Source organism: Panthera leo, chromosome E1, assembly GCF_018350215.1.
Source record: "Panthera leo isolate Ple1 chromosome E1, P.leo_Ple1_pat1.1, whole genome shotgun sequence".
In the NCBI taxonomy this organism is placed as follows: Eukaryota; Metazoa; Chordata; class Mammalia; order Carnivora; family Felidae; genus Panthera; species Panthera leo.
In genome coordinates, this window is record NC_056692.1 from 17,197,119 (window position 1) to 17,221,944 (window position 24,826).

The 24,826-nt window shown below is 36.5% G+C and overlaps 1 protein-coding gene across 2 annotated transcripts in view; it reads right to left on the bottom strand.

Moving 5' to 3' along the window:
- The window catches only part of TAOK1 (TAO kinase 1), a 143,460-nt gene that overhangs the window by 55,352 nt on the left and 63,282 nt on the right, over positions 1–24,826 (bottom strand). For both annotated transcript variants that reach the window (XM_042916444.1, XM_042916445.1), the window contains exon 3: positions 1,145–1,216. In XM_042916444.1, coding sequence (XP_042772378.1) covers positions 1,145–1,216 — 72 coding nt within the window. The remainder of the gene's footprint in view (positions 1–1,144; positions 1,217–24,826) is intronic.

A 24,826-nucleotide genomic window follows, 5' to 3' on the forward strand; every position in this document is an offset into this window, starting at 1 on the left:
ATATCCAGGTTCACAGCAGCACAATAACTAAGTGGTGGAAGCAACCTAAGTTTCCACTGACAAATGAATGGATGGATAAACAAAATGTGGTCGTTTATACACACATATAGACAACTATCCAACCTTAAAAAGGAAGCAATTCTGACACATATTATAACAAGGATTAACTTTGAGAACGTTATGTTAAGTGAAATAAGCCACTCACAAAAGGGCAAATACTGCATGATTTCATTTATGTGAGACACCTAAAGTAGTCAAATTCCTAGAGACAGAAAGTAGAGTAATGATTTCCAAGGGAAGGAGAGAATGGGGAATTATTGTTTCGTGGGTACAGAATTTCAGTTTTCCAAGATGAAAAGAGTTCTGGAGAAGAATGGCCATGATGACTGCATGACAATGTGAATGTCTTCAATGCCACTGAACTGTACATTTAAAAATGGTTAAAATGTTAAATTTTGTTAAATGTATTTTATCGCAATTACAATAACTAAATTTAAAAATTAAAGCCTAAAGATTCTGTATTTAAAAAACTACATGTTATAAAATGAATTCATATAATAAATAGAATAAATACAATCTGACAAGAACTAATTGAGTAATAGAGAACTAAAGTGGTATCAATGTAGAATCAGTAATTTTATTTTTTGTTTCTCAAATTATTACACACTGCCCATTTTTCAGACTATACTGCCTGTTGATTATTAAAGTTTGTTTAAAATAAGTCTTACACAATTTCTAAACCACTAAAAAATTATACTCAATATAATTTATTGTTAAATGTATCTTACTCTAGTTTACCTCCTCAGAAACTGGTAATTTCTCTATGATAGAGTTATGTATTAAACCACAGTTTAAAAAAGTAATAAGCTCACTTCAGCAGCACATATACTAAAAAATTAAAAGCAAGGGACACAAGCTGGAAGGCTTTTGGCATGCCACAAATGTCCTGTTTAAGGCTCTAGGCACAATTTTAATGGGTATATTTAGTTTCTGAAAGAAAATTCACTGCGATAGACAATATTTCTACACTTTTCTTTAAGTACATTTTACGTTTTTGAAAGAATTCCCATCTACCCCTAATTTAAACCATACCAGTATGGTATGTTCTCTAACATACCAGTAAGAATGTATATATTTCACCCACCTCAGTGGACTGCTTCCCACTATAAGACATTTTCTTGATAGCCACCACTTCATTGGTGCGCACATCTCGTGCCTAAAAAAATAAAGGACCGTTGTGAAAATGAACACAATAAATCTGGGCAATTATTTATCTCTCTGAGCATAAAAGCATTTATAAGCTATCATGTCAAAAAGGACATCAAAAGTGCTTTCAAATACCTTAAAAAAATAATAAATATATATGAAAACTTATCAAATTATCCAGGAGCTCATACTTTGGAAAGAAAAATAAAGCAAGTTTATTTTTAGTGATCTACTTGAGAGAAAAAATATAGAAATTTTAATAGTACTATAAACAGAAAGAAAACAAGACTAGTTAGTATATGTAAATCTATGCTAATCGATTTTGAAATCTCAATGAAATGGACAGTTTTCTAGGTAAGAATTAATAAAACTGATCTAAAGAAAAAATGTAAAAAAAAAACAATGGTGGCAGATTGAATACCAATTAATTATCTTTAAAATAGCCTTAAGTGGAAAATAGTTTTACCAGCGGAACTTTCCAAGATATAAGTGGGAACAAAGGAAAAGATATCCCATTAGTTTTATGAAGGCAGTATAACCCAATAACTAAAACCTCACAAATAGCACAAAATAGAGTACCAATTTTGTTTGAAAATATAGATAAAAGCTCTAAATAAAATTTAAAAACCAAATATTACATGGCATTAAAAGAAATTTTCATTTGGATAAAATATACTACAATCATATAAATGAAAAAGACTCTGATAATAGGAAAACACTTCATTTCAATTTTTTTTAAGTTAAAGGGGAAAAATATCATGTAAATGCTCAATAAATGCTAGAAATGCAGGAAAGGCCGAATGCTAAATGTACTCAGCTGCAGGAAAGGTAAAATTCCTAGAAAACCCAGATGAGAAAGGTAATTCCTCAACATGACAAATCATGTCTATTGTAAACAACTGCTAATCAGAATTAAGAATGCTACAATGATATCACAATTATTTACCATTCTTACGGAACTTCTGAAAAAAGTAATAAAAATGTAACAGAAATACAATTTTTAACTCTTGGAAAGGAAGGCCAAACTCTTACTATATGTATATATACACACACACAGTATTGAGTTCATAAAAGGGTCAAGACCATCTCAAATCACCTGTGGAAGAAATGATCTTCAGTTTAGACTTTAATAAATTCCAAAAGGTCAAAATACTCTAAAATTAATTATGATGACAGCTATAACTCCTATTTACTAAAATCATTGGAATGCACAATTAAAGTTGGTGAACTTATGGTACATAATTCATGCCTCAAAACTTGTTAAAAAAATAAATAGCACGTATGTAAATTATACCTCTACAGCATTGCTTTAAAAACTTTTTAAAAAAAGACACTGTTTGGGGGACGCCTGGTGGCTCAGTCGATTAAGTGTCCAACTTCGGCTCAGGTCATGATCTCATGATTCCTAAGTTCAAGCCCTGCATTGGGCTCTGTGCTGACATCTGGGAGCCTGGAGCCTGCTTCGGATTCCATGTCTCTCTCTCTCTCTCAAAAATAAACATTAAAAAAATTTTTTTAAATTTTTTTAATGGAACTATATGTGGTCTTTTGTGTTTGCTCCTTTCATTTAGCATAATGTTTTCAAGATTCATGACTAATGCTGTTAAGCATCATTTTTTGTGCTTCGTGGCCATTTGCGTATCTTCTTTGGAGAAATGTTAATTCAGATCCTTTACCCATTTTTAAATTGTCTTTTCATGACTGAGTTATAACAGTTCTTTATATTCTAGACAAATCCCTTATCAGATATGTGATTTAAAAATATTTTCTCCTGTTTTGTAGATTGTCTTTCAAAGTTTTGAAACACAGAAGTTTTTTTTATTTTGATGAAGTCCAGTTTTTTGTATTTAAAACATTTTTTAATGTTTTATTTATTTTTGAAAGAGAGAATGTGAGCAGGGGAGAGACAGAGGGGGACAGAGAATCGGAAGTGGACTCTGTGTAGACAGCAAAGAGCTCAATGTGGGACTTGAACCCATGAACCATGAGATCATGACCTGAGCTGAAGTCAAGACGCTTAACTGACTGAGCCACCCAGACGGCTGTATCTACTTTTTTTTGTCGCTCATGCTTTTGGTGTCATATCTAAGAATCCTTTGCCAAAAACCAAGATTGTGCAGATTCACCCCTATGTTTTCTTCTAAAGTGTTATAGTTTTAACTATTACATATAGGTCTTTGATCCATTTTGAAAAAAAAATTTTTTTCGAGGTTTATTTTTTATTTTTGAGACAGAAAGAGAGCATGAATGGGGGAGGGTCAGAGAGAGAGGGAGACACAGAATCTGAAACAGGCTCCAGGCTCTGAGCTGTCAGCACAGAGCGCGACACGGGGCTAGAACTCACAGACCTCGAGATCATGACCTGAGCCGAAGTCAGATGCTTAACCGACTGAGCGACCCAGGCGCCCCTCTTTGATCCATTTTGAATTTTTACATATGGTATGAAGGATCCAATCTCACTGTTTTGCATTAAACAGCTGCACTTTTTAATTAACCTAAGATAAAGCTTGATTTAAAAGTGGGTATACTAGGGGCGCTTAGATGGCTCAGTAGGTTGAACATATGACTTCAGCTCAGGTCATGATCTCATAGTTCATGGTTCAAGCCCCACAATGGGCTGTGTGCTGACAGCTCAGAGCCTGGAGCCTGCTTCAGATTCTATGTCTCCCTGTCTCTTTGCTCCTCCCCTGCTTGTTCTCTTTCTCTCTCTCAAAAATAAGTAAACATTAAAAAATAAAAGAGGGTATACCAAATGCAAATCAATATTCTGGATCAGATTCTAAAAATAGAAGAGACAGTAGTCTTAAAAACTGGAAAACTCTGAGTATGTGGTTTATGGTATCATTTGATCAATATTGATTTCTTAGTTGTGATAAAGGTAATGTTGATAAAACATTATATAACATGTTAACATTAAGAGAAATGGGTGAAAATTACATGGAAAGGGGCGCTTGGGTGGGTCAGTGGGTTAAGCGTCTGACTTCGGCTCAGGTCATGATCTCACACTCCGTGAGTTCAAGCCCCGTGTCGGGCCCTGTGCCGACAGCTCAGAGCCTGGAGCCTGCTTCGGATTCTGTGTCTCCCTCTCTCTCTGCCCCTCCCCTGCTCATGCTCTCTCTCACTCTCAAAAATGAATGTTAAAAAAATTTTTTTAATTAAAAAAAAAAGAAAATTACAGGGAAAAACTCTTTACTGTAACTGCAAAATCTTCTGCAATGTTAAGATATTTTATAATAGTAAATTAAAGGGGTTACTGGGTGGCTCACTCAATCATCCAACTTCGGCTCAGATCATGATCTTGTGGTTTCTGAGTTTGAGCCCCGCATCGGGCTCTGTGTTGACAGCTCAGAGCCTGGAACCTGCTTTGCATTCTGTGTCTCCCTCTCTCTCTGCCCCTCCCCTGCTCACGCTCCGTGTCTGTCTCTCAATAATAAATGTTAAAAAAGTTTCTTAAATAAAATAGTAAATTAAAAAAATGAGTATAATTTATTAAAATCCAAACTTATTAGTAATGATTACATTAAAATTAAATGACAAAATGAGATCCTTTGCCTATTATGTCTAAAAATAAAAATATGTAATGTCTACAAATGTTTTTCTCTCCTTTGGGACCACATGTTGTGCTTCCTCATCATGCCTTATTAGTCTCCTCTAATCTAGAACAATTCCTCAACCTTTGTCTTTTATGACACTGTCATTTTTTTAAAAATATGCAGTGATATTTTATAGAATGTTATTAAATTTGTGCTTGTCTGGCATTTCTTCAAGATTAGATTCTGGTTATACGTCCTTGGCCAAAATACTGCAAGAGTAATATCGTGTCCTTTTCAGTGTAGGTATACAAGGTCTGTCTGTTCCTCCTTGATGTTACTAATTTTTATAACCCACTCAAGCACTGTCTCTTCTTTTCCAATGTATACAGTTAGAGTTACTATTTTCTACCTTGTATCTAACAAGGAATTTGTGAAGAGATATTTTTTTTAAGTTTATTTATTTATTTTAAGAGACTGAGCACAAGCAGGGGAGGGGCAGAGAGAGAATCCCAAGCAGGTTCTGCACTGTCAGGGAGGGGCCCGCTGTGGGATCATGATCTGAGCCAAAATCAAAAGTCAAAGGCTTAACCTACTGAGCCACCCAGGCACCACCGTGGAGAGATACTTTTAAATCACGTAAACATCCTGCTCCAAAAACTTTTCCCCTAGATTACCAACCACTGAAGTTTCTAGCCCCAAACAATCTTCACTATGATGATTACAAAATGTTGATTTTTTCCAACTCTACCATTCCCTTCACATTTAACAGTCAGCATTCTGTTATAAGGAAAAGCCCTCCTTTTTTTTTTTTTTAATTTTTAATGTTTATTTTTGAGAGAGACACATAGGGAAAAGCCCTCCCTTTTTATTCATCCATCTATTATCAGTCATGGAAATGATGGATTCCTATTTTTATTCAATAGGCTATAATTGATTACCATTACAATTTTTTTTTTAATGTTTATTTACTATTGAGAGAGAGAGAGAGAGAGAGAGAGATACAGAGTGAGCAGGCAAGTGGTAAAGAGAGGGAGACAGAATCCGAAGCAGGTTTCAGGCTCTGAGCTGTAAGCACAGAGCCTGCTGCTGGGTTTGAACCCACAAACTGCAAGATCATGACTTGAGCTGAAGTCAGTTGCTTAACCGACTGAGCCACCCAGGTACCCCAATCCATTACCATTTTATATTGATGCTCAAATAATTCCAGATTTGGCCAGTGGGAGCTCCCTCACTCTGGTTTCATGTCCTTTTGCCAGGCCCCATCTTTTTTTTTTCTAAAGCACTTTTTAACTTTCTGGCACAAGATTTCCTAAGGCTTATCTTTTAATGTTCTATCCCTGAAACAGAATGAGCCATTACTCCAAGGAGCTCTTGCTCGGTTTAGTGAGGAATTCAAGATCCGAATATTCTCTGGTACTGAGGTATCACTGCGGTGACCTTCTTGCAGCAGATAGGCAGATAGGTAGATAGGTAGGTAGGTAAGTAGGTAGGTAGGTAGGTAGGTAGGTAGGTAGGTAGATAGAGACAGACAGACAGACAAAGAAGATATATCCTATCAAATCCCACAGGGTTCTTCCTTACTTTCCCTGATTCCATATTTCTCTCTTCTTTCAAAGTTAGGATCCTGACTCTAAATAACATCAATATTGGGGCCCCTCGGTGGCTCAGTCTGTTAAGTGGCTGACTCTTCATGATCTCAGGGTTGTGAGTTCAAGCCCCACCTTGAGCTCTATGCTCACAGCTTGGAGCCTGCTTCAGATCCTGTCTTCCTCTCTCTGCCCCTTCCCAGCTCCCAAGTGCGCGCTCTCTCTCTCTCTCTCAAAAATAAACGTTAAAAAAATTTTAAATAATATCAATATTATTCACGGCTCAATCCTTTAACACATAGTTTCAGAACTGTCACATCCATCTGAATATGTAAGAAATATATTAAGAGTTGAAAATTTGTCTCCAGTTTCCTTTTCCCAAGACTGAGGGTATGTAGTTAAAATACTGTGTACAAAAATTACTTGTATTAGTTCTATTCTGTCCTCCAATGTGGTTATACCTGAAATACAGTTGGATTCATTGTTCCTGTTTTCCTTTGATTTCAGTGACATGCCCCCCCCACATACTGAGTAAATTTTAATTTTTAAATATGTAAAGCATTTATTACCCAAAGAGGTGAATTCAAATAAGGATCATTCCATCCTCTATCTCTTCCATTCTATTCCCCACAACTGTCACCATTCTATATCTTGAATTGTTGATTGTATAGGGGCATAATTTGTCTAATTTCATCAAACTATATACATTTAATATCTGTATATTTATGTACATAAATTGTACTCAATAAAAACAGTCAATTTAAAAAATACTACTGGCACACTGAATGTCTACAAGTCAGGGTTTTCTCAGTGTGGTTCTTTTATTGGGCCCAATTCTAAGATTCTATGTATATTTTTCCTCTGTTCTGTATTTCTCCACACTAGTGTATATGGAGGAACAAGCATAAATACAGACAAAACTATAATACAAAAAAAGTCTTGTTTTTGAAATAATCTGTTTTCTAGGTCCCTCTTCCTTCAACTAGTGTCCAATCTGGAAAGTAAACAAATGTGATCAACATCAAATGCACACTTACGACATGTGTACATAACAAGATTCTTCAAGGATATATACCTAACTGTTAATAATAGCTGTCCTTGGGTAGTGAAATTACAGATGGAGTTTTTATTCTTTACTCTTTTTGTGTCCAACTTACAAATGGGATATAAATCAAAAGTTCAAATTGTTGGGGCGCCTGGGTGGCTCAGTCGGTTAAGTGTCCTACTTCGGCTCAGGTCATGATCTCACAGTCTGTGGGTTCGAGCCCCGCATCGGGCTCTGTGCTGACAGCTCAGAGCCTGGAGCCTGCTTCCGATTCTGTGTCTCCGTTTCTCTCTGCCCCTCCCCTGCTCATGCTCTGTCTCTCTCTGTCGCAAAAATAAATAAAAACATTAAAAAAATTAAAAAAAAAAAAAAGTTCAAATTGTTAAGAATTTGAAACAAATTTTCTCTAGGGGAATAATATTTTAAATTGTGATTTTATTCCAAAGGTGCCCATTAAAAAAAATTAAATCCATAATAACTGTCAAAATGTTAAACATCTATGTAACATTTGTTGCTTGAGGGGAAAATAAGCAATTTTAATAGGAAGAAGAAATAAAGAATGTGAATGGAGTTTTTCCCCTACAGATTAAGAAAGGAATTCTTAGAGATGTTTTATTATGGCTTTAGAGTGGTAGTTCATTGGTTTGCTTTTATTTATTTGTTTATTTGTTATTATTTGAGAGAGAGCGAGTGTGCGAGCTCAGCATGAGCAGGGGAGGGGCAGAGAGAGGAGAGAGAGAATCCCAAGTAGGCTCCACTCTGTCAGCAGAGCCTAACACAGGGCTCGACCCCACAAACCATGAGATCATGACCTGAGCCAAAATCAAGAGTTGGGCACTTAACCCACTGAGCCACCCAGGCGCCCCCATTGGTTTGCTTTTAAAATTACAATTTTTAGGGGTGCCTTGGGTGGCTCAGCTGGTTGAGAGCATCATACTCTTTTTTTGTTAAGTTTATTTATTCTGAGAGAGACAGAGATCACAGGGGCAAAGAGTGAGGGAGAATCCCAGCAGGCTCTTTGCCACAAACCAACAAAGAGCCTGATGTGGGGCTCAAACTCACAAACTGGGAGATCATGACCTGAGCCAAAATCAAGGGTCAGATGCCTAACTGACTGAGTCACCCAGGTGTCCCAAGCATCCTACTCTTTATTTTGGCTTAGATCATGATCCCAGGGTCATGAAATTGAGCCCCACATCTGGCTCTGTGCTGAGCCTGGAGCCTGCTTAAGATTCTTTCTTTGTCTCTGTCTCTCTCTCCCTTCTTCCCTCTAACCCACTGCCCTGCTCATGCTCACTCATAAAATAAGATAACAATCTTAAAAATAATAAACATGTTTCTTTACCTACCAATTTTATCACCTGGAATCTTTTATTTATGAAGCGTACATTATCTCTCTGAAGTCAAGAGAAACTTCCTTTTCTTTTTTAGAAAAAGTCAATTTCTGGTTACAAATGAGCTTAAAAATTTTTTTTCACGTTGAAATAATTAGACTTATAGAAGTGTTGCAAAAATAGTACAGTTACCATATATCCTTCACCCTGCTTCCCATGTTAGTATCTTTCATAGTACAGTACAATTATCAAAACTAGGAAATTAACAAGTTATTAACTATTAACTAAACTAAGACTTTATTTGAAGTTCACCAATTTTTCCACTAAAACATTTTTTTCTGTTTCAGGATCCTACATTGCTTGGATATCATGTTGCCTTAGTGTCTTTCAGCCTGTGACAATTCCTCAACCTTTCTTTGTCTTTCATGACTTTGACACTTTTGAAAGACTATTGGTTATTTTGTTAACAGTGCCCAAACTGAGTTTATTTCCTCACGATTAGATTAATAAGAACAACACAGAAATGATGTGTCCTCAGTGTCATGTCAAGAGACGGGGTACATGATGTGAACACTGTTGATATTAACCTTGATCACTTAGTTAAGGCAGTCTGTCAGATTTATCCACTGATTTTCCCATTTCAATTAATAAATATCTTTGGGACCATACTTGAGATTATGCATATATCCTGTTCCTCCTCAGACTTTAACCCACTAATTTTTGCATCTATCAGTGGATCCTGGTTGCAACAATTATTTCCCTTAGTCATGTTACATTTAATAACAGGAATTTTCATTATGTGTGTGTGTGTGTATGTATATCACACACACACATACACACACACACACACACACACACACACACACACACCTCTGTGTTGTGTGAGACAGAAGTACTAATACCTTCACAATTCCAATCCAACGCCAAAAGGTTATACCTAGCCTCCCCCCTTTATTTGTAACTTCTTTCTCAGTAAAAAAACTGGTTTTCATTGTCTATAATATTATAATACATTTACTTATTCAAATCTACAATATAGTTTCAGAATTGCCAAACCATACACCTGTGAGAAACTAGAAACTAGAGTTCCTTTTGCCTTTAGTCTTATTCAGCCAAAATACTGTTTCCAGGGGCGCCTGGGTGGCTCAGTCAGTTGAGCATCTGACTTCGGCTCAGGTCATGATCTCAGAGTCTGTGAGTTCGAGCCCTGCATCGGGCTCCGTGCTGACAGCTCAGAGCCTGGAGCCTATTTCAGATTCTGTGTCTCCCTTTCTCTCTGACCCTCCCCTGTTCACGCTCTGTCTCTCTCTGTCTGTTGTTTAAAAACAACAACAACAACAACAACAACAACAAAATACTGTTTCCAAAATCATTTAAGAGTAGGTTCTTTTCTTTCCCACCCACTTCTGTGTGTTTATGTTATTCATTTATAATACAGTTAAGGTTCAGGGCACCTGGGTGGCTCAGTCAGTTAAGCGTCTGACTTCGACTCAGGTCATGACCTCACGGTCTGTCCGTTTGAGCCCTGCACTGGGCTCTGTGCTGACAGCTCAGAGCCTGGAACCTGCTTCAAATTCTGTGTCTTCCTCTCTCTCTGCCCCTCCCCTGCTCATGGATGTCTGTCTCTGTCTCTCAAAAACAAACTTTATAATACAGGTAAGGATAATTTGCTATAGTCTGTAGTCCATTTATGTTTCCCCATAACATAGGTTTTTTTTTTTAATCAACATTAATGAACATTTAATAAACAGGTAAAATTCACTCTTTGTGGCATGCACTGTGAAGTAGATTACAATTTTTGGCAATTATCAACAAAACTACCATTAAATATTTATAGTTTTTAAAAATATTTTTAATGTTTATTTATTTTTGAGAGTGAGCAGGTGGGGGCAGAGAGAGGGGAACAGAGGATCCAAAGCGGGCTCTGTACTGACAGCAGAGAGCCTGATGTGGGGCTTAGACCCACGAATCACAAGAACCAAAGTTAAGAGGCTTAACCAACTCAGTCACCCAGGCACCCCATTTAAAGTTTTTTGTGTGAACTTGAGTTTTCATTTCTCATGGATTAATATTTAGGAGTGAGATTGTTAAACACAATAGTATGTTTAACTTTTTTTTAAGAACTGCCAACTGTTGGGGCACCTGGGTGGCTCAGTCTGTTAAGCATCCAACTTTGGCTCAGGTAATGATCTCACGGTCTGTGAGTTCAAGTCCCGCATCGGGCTCTGTGCCGACAGCTTGGAGCCTGGAGCCTGCTTCGGATTCTGTGTCTCCCTCTCTGTCTCTGACAGCCCCCCCCCCCGCCCCCCCTCATGCTCTGTTTCTCTCGGTCTCAAAAATAAATAAACGTTTAAAAAAAAAAAAAAAAAGATCTGCCAAACTGTTTTCCACAGTGGCTAGACCATTTTACATTCCTGCCAGCAATAAATGAGATTTCTAATTGCTTGACATGTTCACCAGTACTTGGCATTCTATTTCTTTCATCTCATCTTTATTTCTAAGTCATTCTAACAGGCATGCAGTGATATCTCACTGTGGTCTTAACTTGTATTTCCTTTAAAACTAATGATGTTAAGTTTCTTTTTATATTTTTATTAACCATCTGTTTTTGTTTTGTTTTGTTTTGTTTTGGTAATGTGTCTGTTTAGACTTTTGCTCAACGTTTATTAGGTTGTTTTCTTATCTATGTTTATTAGGGGCTTTAACAACCTTTATTAAGTTGTCTTCTCTGTTTGTTATGGATACTAATCCTTTGTCATATATGTAACATGAAAACACTTTCTGACAGTCTGTGGCTTTCCTTTTCATCTCTTAAAAGCATCTTCCAAAAACCAAAAGTTTTTAATTTTGATAAAGCTCAATTTATAAATTTTATCTGTTTGGATGGATAATGCTTTTCGTGTTAACAACTTTCTCCTATATTTTATTCTAAGAAGCTTCATAGGCTTTAAATGTAGAATACAATCCATTTTGCATTAATTTTTATGTAAGGTGTAAGTCAAAGTTTATTTTTCTTTTTCTTTTAAGATTTTATCATTATTTTAATGTTTACTTGTTTTTGAGAGAGAGAGAGAGCACAGACGCGAGAGCTTGGGGGTGGTGGTGGAGAGGATCTGAAGCAGGCTCTATGTCCAAGCAGAGCCCCAAAACTGTGAGATCATGACCTGAGCCAAAGTTGGACGCTTAACTGACTGAGCCACTCAGGTACCCCTAGATTTTATTTTTAAGTAATCTCTACACCCATCATGGGACTGAAACTCACAATCCTGGGATCAAGAGTCGCATGCTCCACCAATTGAGTCAGCCAGGTGTCCGTCAAAGTTTATTTTTATGCACATGCACGTCCAATTGCTCTGGCACTATTTGTTGAAAAATCTATCCTTTCTTCATTGATCTGCCATTGCACCCTTGCCAGGAATCCGTTCACTACATTTGTATGGGTCTATGTCTGGACTCTAGGTTTTATGAATTTATCCTTTCAACAATATCATATTATCTTGATTACTGTAGGTTTTTGAAATCAGATGGTTTGAGTTCTTGAACTTGTTCACTTTTTCAGAATTGCTTTGGCTATTCTAGTTCCTTTGCTTTCCCCCAAATTTTAGAATCTGCTTGTCAATATCTAATTAAAAGCCTGCTGGGATTTTTATTGGGAATGCACTGAATCTATACATCAATCTGGAAACAGCTGACAGCATAACATTATTTAGTCTTCCAATCTATCAACACAGTATATCTCTTCAGTTATTTAGGTTTCCTTGGAATTTTTTCAATGTTTTATGGTTTTCAGAATACAAATCTTGTCCATTTTTTGTTGAATTTAAACTGAAGTTATTTCATTTTGTGGGTATTACAGACAGTACTTCTAGAATAAAACAAGTTCCAGTTGTTCACTGCAGACATACAGAAATACAATAGGTTTTCGTATATTGAGCTTGTATCCTGCAACTTTGCTAAACCCACCTATTAATTCCGGGCATCCTTTTGTAAACTGTTTGGGAATTTCCAAAGTAAATAATCATGTTGTATGTAACACGGTAAATATGTGGATAAATTTTAAAACTATTTTTTCTCTTAGATTCTTTAAAATATATAGGACTAAAGCAAAAATTGTTAACACTGAATTCTGGATTTATAATGCATGCAAATGTGGGGTGCCTGGTGGGCTTAGTTGGTGGAGTGTACAACTCTTGATCTTGGGGTGGTGAGTTTGAGCACCACATGGGGTATAGAGATTACTTGGTGCATTTGGGTGACTCAGTTGGTTAAGTGCCTGATTCTTGATTTCAGCTCAGGTCATGACTTCCTGGTTCGTGAGATCGAGCCCTGCATTGGGCTCTGTGCTGACAGCTCAGAGCCTGCTTGGGTTTTTCTTTCTCTCTCTCAAAATAAATAAATAAATACTAAAAAAAAAAATAATATATATATATATATTTTTTTATATTTATATATATATATTTTATATATATACATATATATATATTTTTTACATTTGTTTATTTTTGAGAGACAGAGCACAAGTCGGGGAGCAGCAGAGAGAGAAGGAAACACAGAATCTGAAGCAGGATCCAGGCTCTGAGCTGTCAGCACAGAACCCGACGTGGGGCTTGAACTCACAAACTATGAGATCATGACCTGAGCCAAAGTTGGGACGCTTAACCAACTGAGCCACCCAGGTGCCCCTACAAAAAGGATACAGGGAGGAGTACATAATTTCTACATTTTCCTTGAAGTGATTAACAAATAAACTGAAAAGAAGATGGGATATTCTTCTTGTAGAGAATAAGATAATAATAGAGGAACACCTGAGTGGCTCAGTTGGTTAAGTGTCCAACTCTTGATTTTGGCTCAGGTCATGAACTCACAGTTCTTGAGATTGAGCCCCTCCCCTCCCACTGGGCTCTGCACTGATAGCAAGGAGCCTGCTTGGGATTCTCTCTCCTTCCCTCCTTCCTTCCCTCTATCTCTCTCAAAACAAACATTAAAAAAAAAAAGAAAATAATAGAAAAGTTTTAAGTGTTTGTATATACACATAACCAAATGCTATGTAGAACAGAAATAAATGAACTGTAAGTAATTAAAGAGTACAATACTGGGGTGCCTGGGTGGCTCGGTTGGGCAACCGATTTCGGCTTAGGTCATGATCTCACAGTTTGTGAGTTCAAGCCCCGCGTCAGGCTCTGTACTGACAGCTCAGAGCCTGGAGCCTGCTTTGGATTCTGTGTTTCCCCCTCTCTCTGTCCCCTCCCCTGCTCACACTCTGTGTCTGTCTCTCAATAATAAATAAATGTTAAAAAAAAAAAATTAAAAAAAAAAAAAAAAGAGTACAATACTGCATGTCATCTATTCTCACTGCCTGAGAATAAGGTGAAGACAAAACTGGTTATAGGCCTAAAGACAAAGATAATGCTTTAGAGAGAGAGAAAAAAAAAAAAAAAGGAAAAAAATATATACAACTAATATATATATATACATATATACACACATATATATATACAACTAATATATATATACATATATATACACATATATATACAACTAATATATATACATACATATATATACATATATATATACAACTAATATATATATACATATATATACGTATATATAATATATATACAACAAAAAATATATACAACTAATCATTTTGTTCGAAGCCATAAAACTGTGAAGATCCACTTGGGAGCCATTTTAATGAACCAATTAACAATGATCTGAAATCACCACCAAGTGTAAATAATCTTTCTATATCTTTTTTGTATATTTATATCTTTCATTAACATTAAACAATTTGCTATAACCACTGAAAATATAAAACTTGCCAAGCTCCTAAAAGAATATATATTCACAAAACCTTACACTAGAAAAAAGAGGTAAACATTACATCTCATTTTTTAAAACAAAGAAAATACTTAAAAAATAAATAAATGAATTTGCTAGAATCATACATGGTCTGCCCTATTTGTTGGCAAGTTAGTTGGCTCCTAAGCCAGTGCAATGTAGCCCATCTACTGACATCATGCTGCTTATATTTAAGATACTGGAAACTAAAAGAGAAAATATTTTTTAAATGTTTATTTTTGAGAGAGACAGAGAGAGAGTAAGTGTGAGCAGGGGAGGGGCAGAGAGAAAGGGGGACAGAGGATCCGAAGTGGACTCTTTGCTGACAACAGAGAGCCTCCTGATTCAGGGCTCAAACTCAAGAACTGTGAGATCATCACCTGAGATCTGTCTCAGGTTGGATGCTTAACTGACTGAGCCATGCAGGTGCCCGAGACATTTTTATCTTCCTGGCAATGCAGAGATAGTCCTTTTGGACATCTGACTCTTTGGCTTGGTTTCAAATACTTAAGATACCAGCCCTTGATTAACCTGCCTGATGAGACAGCCAGCACAGCTGGCTCAATCAGAGTATATTTAGACTTAAGGTGATCCTTATGGTCAATTAATGAAAATTCAGAAATATTATACAAAGTACTTTTAGTCATCTAAAAAAAATTTGATGAGAGGGTCCTTCCTCTATATACCCTATAGATAGACACCACACATTAAGCTCTGTCATGGGGTAGGAGTGACAGGAAACAAAAACCAAAGCATGCATTCATGCGTACACACACATGCAACATATACACATACACAGGTTTACTTGATACCACGAAATACGAACGTTAGTAACCTAGAAATGTAACTGTGGCAAAAATATTCAATTCTGGGCTATATTCAAACTGCTCATTTACCTGGTACATGTTTCCTATACATCAAGACATTTAACAGAAAACACCTCCTTTGGGGCCACTGGATGGCTCAGTCTGGTTAAGCATCAAACTTGATCTCGGCTCAGGTCATGATCTCATGGTTCATGGGATGGAGCCTTGCCATCGGGCTCCGTGCTGACTGTACAGAGCCTGCTTGGGATTCTTGCTCTCCCTCTTTTTCTACCCATGCCCCACTCACCCTCTTTCTCTCTCAAAACAAATAAAAAGGAAAGGAAAGGAAAGGAAAGGAAAGGAAAGGAAAGGAAAGGAAAGGAAAGAAGGAAGGAAGGAAGGAAGGAAGGAAGGAAGGAAGGAAGGAAGGAAGAAAGAAAGAAAAGAAAACACCTGATATGAGTAGTTGCCCTTGACTCCTTGAGGCTTTCATGCATGTACCCATGCATTTCCTGATGGGTGGTCCTAATCTGAACCTAGGTTTCCTGACTTCCTAAAACAGCATTTTTCTGGTTTCCCTCCCTCAGACATACAGTAATTAGTATAGGTCAGTGAATCTTTGTTATGCCTTCCAATAAGTCAGAAGTCAGCACAAATTTTCTATAAAGAAATATTAGTATTAGTATTTTAGGCTTTCTGAGCCAAATACATATATTATCCTTTTTATGTTGCATCTTCTTCTTCCTTTTTTTTAAGTAATCTCTACATCCAACATGGGGCTCGAACTTTATAACCCCAAAATCAAATGTGGCATGCTCTACTGACTGAGCCAGCCAGGAGTCCCTGTAAAAACCATTCTTAACTTGGAAGTTGAGCAAAAGTGGTTCATAGGCTGGATTTATTTGGCCCATGGGCTATCGTTTCCCAGACACTACTATAGATTAATCCTTAGTTAACACTTTTCCACATTTGGTTCGAAACTTTCTAAAATACATATTATCACCATATTGTCATTACTTAACATTGAAAAGGATTTGAGAATACATATTCTCACCCTTGGTTCCAAAGTACTTCTTCATATATCTCCTGAGAACAAAAACATTCTCTTGAATAACCCCAATACATTATCAAATTTAGAAAATTTAGTATTGATAGAATACTATTATCTAGTGCATATATAGTCCATACTCAAATTTCACCAACTATCTTAGTAATGTCCTCTATAGGAATTATTTTCCAATCTCTGATCACATATTGTGTTTAACTGGGTCTCTTCTAAGCCAGCTCCTGATATCCAGTTTAAACCAATTTGCTTTAGTTGGTCCCATGAGATCCTTACTTTGGGAACTATGCAACTTTCTCTCCCAAACACAGCTCTCTGAAATGTTCTAGCCTGCCTAGGACAATCCCAAAAACTATTGCATAAGGAAGTCTAAGCACTAGAGAATCACCCCCATACACACACAAAATTATTTTCCATGGGTGAGGCACTACAATGTGTACCCTCTTATCAGAAAACAAGTTCTCTTATTCTATCAATTTAAACTTGAGCTCAAAAATATGTATTCATGGGGCACCTGGCTGGCTCAGTCAGTAGGGCAGACAACTCTTGATCTCAGGGTCATGAGTTCAAGTCCCACATTGGGTGTAGAGCTTACTTAATTAATAAAAAAAAAAGTGTATTCACCTCTCTACCCTCAGTGCCACTATCTATTTAAGCTCTCAGTATTTAATAAATTATTATAAAAGCTTCATTACTACAAAAGCTTCTCTTCTTTGATCTTTGACAATGCCAATCTTTCCTCCACACTTTCCTCCACACTTTTTATAACAAATGGAAATGCAATATTTCTCTTGCACTTCAGTGGTTCCCTCAAAACTTCAGAATAAAGCCTACATTTCTTTAGTGTTTGTTTATTTTTGAGAGAGAGAGAGAGAAAACGTGAGCAGGGTAGGGGCGGTGGGGTGGGGGTGGGGAGACAACAGAGAATCTGAAGTGGACTGTGCTGACAGCAGAGAACCCAATGTGGGGCTCAAACTCAAGACCCTGAGATCATGATCTGAGTTGACGCTGGACGCTTAACCTACTGAGCCACCCAGGTGCCCCTAGCCTACATTTCTGAGTACAGGGTAGGGGGCTGTCTTCAAAAGCCTTTGCTTGCCTTTCCTTTTTACCTTCCTCTGATACATCCTCAAGTCCCAACTGCAACCTTAATTCAAAACCTACTTGCTTCACTTGCTTCAACAAGGACTACTGACAAGTTATGGATTGGGGTAATACAATTTTATAGATTTAAAATTTTTAAATCGTTGACATTTTGCTAATATGTGATGTAACTCAGTCCCTTTAATGTAAGAAAAGGATAATAACATTACTTCCCCCAATGGATAGATCATATGGGCAGGTCTAAAGAAAAGAGAAAATCTATGGAAATTCTATACTTTTCACTATTAACAATGAAACACCAATTGCTCCAAAAACACATATATTTACAGAATGATATATGAAAAGCCCAAACAAGTACAAATAATATCAAACATTAACCTAAGAAAATCTCACTACTACTTCTTGCCCAAACAACCATAAAAACAGGAAGTATATGCAAAGCAATTGTATGAACCTGTTAAAGAGCAACAAATGCAGGCAAGGCTTTAGAGACGAGAATTAGAATGCTTGCGAGAAGAATAAAACACAAAGTGAGATGTAAATTTACTCCAGCTTCATCCCTGAACACGTGGTACAAGAAAATAGAGTCCAAGAAGAAAGCTAAGGTGAGGAGACAGAGGCCAGAGAATAAGAGTTTCCAAAATGTAAGACTTTACACAGCATCATCTCAGAAAACAAAGCTGAAAAGCAGCAGCAAATTATCAAAAATCTGCAAATTATCCTCAAGTAAATAATCAACTTCTAAGCACATAGCTGCATAAGGCTCCCAGAAACCCAGCAGAAAATAGCAGCTGGAAGACTAATCAGCAAAGCTGTCAAAACACAAGAAGTGCTGGAGAGATGGAGATTGGAATTCAAACCCCACCAAAATGATTGAGCCTTGATAAACACCCAAACATTCAGTTGGAATCCCAGAAGGGCCTTGCTTTAAGAGTAAGAATCAGGCCTAGTAACAAAGGCAAAACTGATACCAACTAGTCTTAACAAAGCCTAAAACCAAACCTCAAGGTGATTCACCAATATACCATTAGCTGGCCAAAACAAAATCCAACTGGGAACACCTAGGTGGCTCAGTCAGTTAAGTGTCTGACTTCGGCTCAGGTCATGATCTCACAGACTCTGAGTTCAAGCCCCTCATCAGGCTCCATGCTGACAGCTTAGAACCTGGAGCCTGCTTTGGATTCTGTCTCTCTCTCTCTCTCAAAAATAAACATTTAAAAAAATTAAAAAAAAAAAATGCAACTGTCTTTGAAGAAAAATAACATCACCCAAAATATCTATAAATTGTCCTCTATGATATAGAGTGACCAATCAAAAATTATAAAGCCTGATAAAAGTAGATCAAATACTGAAGAGCAAAAGAAACTATAAACAGACCCAATGAGGACTCAAACACTGGGATTACCAGACAGATTAAACATACACAAAAGGGGCGCCTGGTTGGCTCAGGTCATGATCTCATAGTTTGTGGGTTTGAGCCCCACATCAGGTTCTGTGCTGACAGCTCATAGCCTGGAGCCTGCTTCAGATTCTGTGTCTCCCCCTCCCTCTCTTTCTCAAAAATAAAAGTAAATAAACATTAAAAAAAACTAAAACACACACACACAAGAGAATCAAAGGGCACCTGACTGGCTCAGTTGGTAGAGCATGCAACTCTTGATCTTGGGGCTGTTGAGTTCGAGCCTCAGGTTTGGTGTAGAAATGACTTAAAAATAAATAAAATCTTAAAACAAAAAAAGAATCAGGGGCGCCTGGGTGACTCAGTCAGTTAAGCATCTGACTTTGGCCCAGGTCATGATCTCACGGTTCATGGGTTGAAGCCCCGTGTCAGGTTCTGTGCTGACAGCTCAGAGCCTAGAGCTTGCTTCAGATTCTGTGCCTCCTACCCTCTCTGCTCCTCACCTGCTCACACTCTTTTCTCTCTCTCCATAAATAAACATTTAAAGAAAATTTTTTAAATCAATCAATAAATAAAAAGAATCAAATGGACATTTTGGAAAAATTGCACAAAGAACACGAAACAGCTGAAATAGTATAAAGTTTTCACATTGTATAGTGGTAAAAGTGCTAAGTTAACTATAATAAGAATTATACTGGGGTGACAATTAAAATAATAAAAGAATGCAGGACCAAAATGTTATTAAAAGGGAAAACTTATATATAGATATAGATATATACATATACACATATACATATATGTATCTTTCCATGGTGGGGAAAATGTATATTCATGTCTTTTTATTTGCTGTAATTTGAAGTTCTGTCGTCTGGGGCCTTGCTAACACGAAGGGACTGCCACTCCCAGAGTTAGCGAATTCACAGAGACAGCAAACAAGCACATCTTTCACATACAAATCACTAATCCAGAGCCCTTACCTCCAACAACCTCACAGTCTAGGATCCCTATTCTCTGCTTTAATTACCACAGGGCCAAACACTAGACAATTAGGGATAACTCCTGTATCCCAGAGCCTAGTGAAAACGTATAAACTGAGTAATCCTATGGGTTCCTGGCTAACTCATAAACAGAGCATGTGACTCTTGATCTTCTGGTTGTAAATTCAAGCCCCAGTACTTAAAAATAAAACCTTAAACAAAACAAAATAAAACCCTAGATAATCTTAAACTTGCTTACCTTGCCTCACTTGCTTCTTCCCATAGAAACCACAATAATGCTTCTGCCCATGTTTTTCCCTTGCTTCTTCTGCCTCCTCACTGACACCAACACTTCCCCATGTGCCCCACTTTGGCGTGGCATGCCCCTCTCACTTGGATCTATTCAGTATAACAAACCACCTTTCCAGTGGCCATTCTTACCTGATCTGTTGGCCTCCCCATGCCTGAGTAAAACCTATATTTAAAACAATAACAACAACAATAAACTCTTGACTAATTAAAAAGATGACAAGAACAGGAGCGCCTGGTTGGCTCAGTCAATAGAACATGTGACTCTTGATCTTGCAGTCATGAGTTTAAGCCCCACACTGGGCATGGAGCTCACTTAAAAAAAAAAAAAAAAAAAGATGGCAAGAACAAAGAATATCAAAAGAACAGATAGGATAAATAGAAATCATATAAGAAAAAAAAAACCAGATTTATGCCCAACTATAAATAGTAACTGCATCAAATATAAGTGGGCAAAACACCTCAATTAAAACTAAGATGAAATAGAGAAAAATCTCCTTGCTTTGCTCTTGGCAGAAATTTTCTGGATAGGACACCCAAGTGCAAGCAACAAATGCAAAAATAAGTGGGACTAAATCAAATTAAAAAGCTCTGCACAGCAGAACAATCAACAAAATGAAAAGGCAATCTATGAAATGGAAGAAAATATTTGTAAATCATGTATCTGATAAGGGGTTAATATCCAAAGCATTTAACAAGTTTTAGCTAAAAATAACCCGATTAAAAAATGAAGAGTACCTGAATAGACATTTTTCCAAAAAAGACAATAGGTAAATGAAAAGGTACTCAATATCACTAATCATCAGGAAAATTCAAATCAAAACTACAATGAAATATCACTTCATACCTGTCAGAATGGCTCTAATTAAAAAGTGATAACAAGTGTTGGCAAGGGTATGCAGAAAAGGGAACTCTGTGCACTGCTGGTAGGAATGTAAATTGGTACAACCACTAAGGAAAACAAATGGAGAGTCCTCAAAAAATTAAAAATAGAATGACTGTATGATCCAGCAATGCCATTTCTGGGTACATATATAAAAGAACTGAATTCAGGATCTTGAAAAGATACGTGCACCCCTATGTTCACTGCAACATTATCATCATCATCATCATCATCATCATCATCACCATAAGTAGGCTCCACACCCAGTGTGGAGACCAGTGCAGGGCTTGAACCCACAACCTTGAGGTCAAGACCTGAGCTGAGATTGAGAGTAGGACACTTAACCAACTGAGTCACCCAGATGCCTCCACAGTATTATTCACAATAGTCGAGATATGGAAACAATCATATCTTAAAGTGTTTGCCAAACGATGGATAGAAATATGATGTACACACACATACACAGAAATACAATGGAATATTAATTTACCCATGAGGAAGAAGGAAATCTTTCCATTTGCAACAACTTGGATGAAACTTGAGGGCATTATGCTAAGTGAAATAAATCAGACAGAAAAGGACAAATACAGGGCTTCTGACAGGCTCAGTTGGAAGAGAGAGCGACTCTTGATCTTAGGGTCATAAGTTCAAGCCCCACGATGAGTGTAGAAATTGCTTAAATAAACTTAAAAGGAAAAGAAAAGAGGCAAATACTATATATTATTGCTTATATATGGAATCTAAAGAAAACCTCAGAAAAAGAGTAGAATAGTGATTACCAGGGGTTGGGAGGTGGGGAAAATGGGGAGATACCGGTCAAAGGGTACAAACTTCCAGTTATAAGGTTATCAAGTTCTGGGAATTTAATGTACAGCATCATGGTTATAGCTAATAATACTATATTATATACTTGGAAGTTGCTAACAGAGTAGATCTTAAATGTTCTCACTACAAAAAGGAAATGATAATTATGTGACAGGAAGGAGGTATTAGCTGATGATATAGTGGTTATCATTTTGTAATATATAAATGTATCAAATCAACACACCATACACCTTAAACTTACACAATGTCATATAAATATGATATATTTTATCATATGATATATCATGATATCATATCGCAATATATATATGATAACATATATATCATATCATATCATATCACAATAAAGGTGGGAAAGAAATTTGGGGGAAAAAAGACAACAAAAACAAGAAACACTTTAGATATAAGGTTCCAGAAATAATAAATGAAAAAGGATGGAGGCGTGCCTGGATGGCTCAGCTGGCTGAGTGTACGACTCTTGGTTTTGGCTTGGGTCATGCTCTCGCAGTTCATGGGTTCAAGCCCATATGGGGCTCTGCACTTACTGTGCAGAGTCTGCATGGGATTCTCTCTCCCTCCCTCTCTTGATCACACATGAACTCTCTCTCTCAAAATAAATAAATAAAATTTTTTAAAAAAAGGGATGGAAAAAGAAATACCATGCAAGCATTAGCCAAAGAAAGGTGTCTGATTAACATCAAAGTAGATTTTTTTTTTAATGTTTGTTTATTTTGAGAGCGAGAGGGTGTGTGCCTATCTGTGAGAGGGACAGAGAAAAGAGGGGGAGAGAGAGAGCCTGAAGCAGGCTCCAAGGGGTCATCACGGAGACTGACGCGAGATTCAATCCCACAAACCGTGAGCCAAAATCAGGAGTCATAAGCGTAACTGAATGAGCCACGCAAGCACACCCCAAAGTAGATTTTAAAGCAAGAAATACTATGAAAGATAAACAGTGAAATTTTGTAATGATAATGGGACAATTCAAGAAGATACAATCCAAAATTTGTACATTCTTCGTAATTCAGCTTAGAAATGCATAAAGTAAAACAAGAGAGAGCTAAAAGGAAAAGCAGATAAATTCACAATCAGTATACATCTTTGAGTTACTGACAGAACATGCACACCAAAACAAATGAAATCAGAAAGGATGCAAAAGATCTGAAGAACATAATCAGTGCATGTTATCAACTTGACATGCATAGATCATTATACCCAACAAACAGCACAATATATGTAATTTTCCAGTTCTGGGAGAAAATATTCACAAATACATAATACGGGTAAGTATCCAGTATGTACAAAGAACTTACAACTCAACAAAAAGAAAAACATCCCATTTTTTTTTTAAATGGGCAAAGCACTTGAATAAAAACTTCCCAAAGATATGTGAATGGACTTTAAATCTATGAAAAAGTACCAATCATCAGGGAAATGTATGTTAAACCCTTACTGAAATACTATTACACATCTACCAGAATGACTCAAATTAAAATGACTGTCAACACCTAATGTTGGAAAGGATATGAAGAAAAGAGAATTTTCATATACTGTTGATGAAAGTATAAAATTTCTACTTCTTAATGAAGAAGTCTGACAACTGGTCATAAAACTAAACATATACCTGCCCCATGATCCAACAGTTCCATCCAAGGTATTTACTTAAAAGAAATGAAAAACTGGGTCCACAAAAAACTTGTAAATCAAAAGACTTTAGGTCAAAAAAAGTTACAAAAGACAAAGATATTATATATTAATAAAGGTTCAATACAGCAAGAAGATTTAACAATTATAAACATTTACAATACCTAACGGCAGATCATTAAAATGAATGAAGCAAAGACTGACAGAATTGAAGAGAGATATTAACAGTTCTACAATAGCTGGAGACTTTAATACCCCACTCATAATAATGGTGGGAACAACCAGACAGAAGATGAGCAAGGAAACAAGAGAACTTAATACAATTAACCAATTAGAATTAATAAACATATGAAGAACACTCTACCCAACAACAGAATATACATTCTTCTCAATGGTACATGGGACATTTGCCAGGATAGACCATATGTTAGGCCACAAATCAACTCAATAAATTTAAAAAGATAGGTATCATACAAAGAATCTTCTCTGATCTCAACAGGATAAAGTTAGATATCAGTAACAAAAAAGGAAAACTAGAATATTCACAAAGTTGTGTAAATTATAAACAACATACTTCTAAACAACCAACAGATCAAAGAAGAAATCACAATGAAAATTAGAAATACCTAGAGTTGAATGAAAACAAAAATACAGCAGATCAAAACTTATGGGACCAAGTAAAAGAAGTGTTCAGGAGGAAATTTATAGCTATAAACACACTAAAAAAAATAATAAAGAAGAAAAAAAAAAACCTCAAATTAACAACGTAACTTTATAACTTAAGGAACTAGAAAAAGAAGAACTAAACCCAAAGTTAGCAGAAGGAAGGAAATAATAAAGATTAAAGCAGAGATCAAACAGCGAACACAAAAACAATAGAGAAAATCAATGAAATCTAAAGTTGGTTCTTCAAAAAGACAACAAAATCGACAAACCTTTAGCTAGGTGGACTAAGGAGAAAAGATTACTAAATTACTAAAATCAGAAATTAAAAGGGGGACAGTACTACTGATTCTACAGAAACAAACAGGATTATAAGTGTAGTATGAAAAACTATATGCCAACAAATTAGATGAAAAGGGCAAATTCCTAAAAATACCAAACCTACCAAGACTATATAATGAAAAAATAGAAAATTTGAATACTATTACTTATTACTTACTGTAAGTAGTAACTAGATTGAATCAGTAATAAAACTTTCCCAATAAAGCAAAGCTTTGGACCCAATGGGCTCTTAAAATTGAACAATAACAAACAGCCTGATTTTAAAA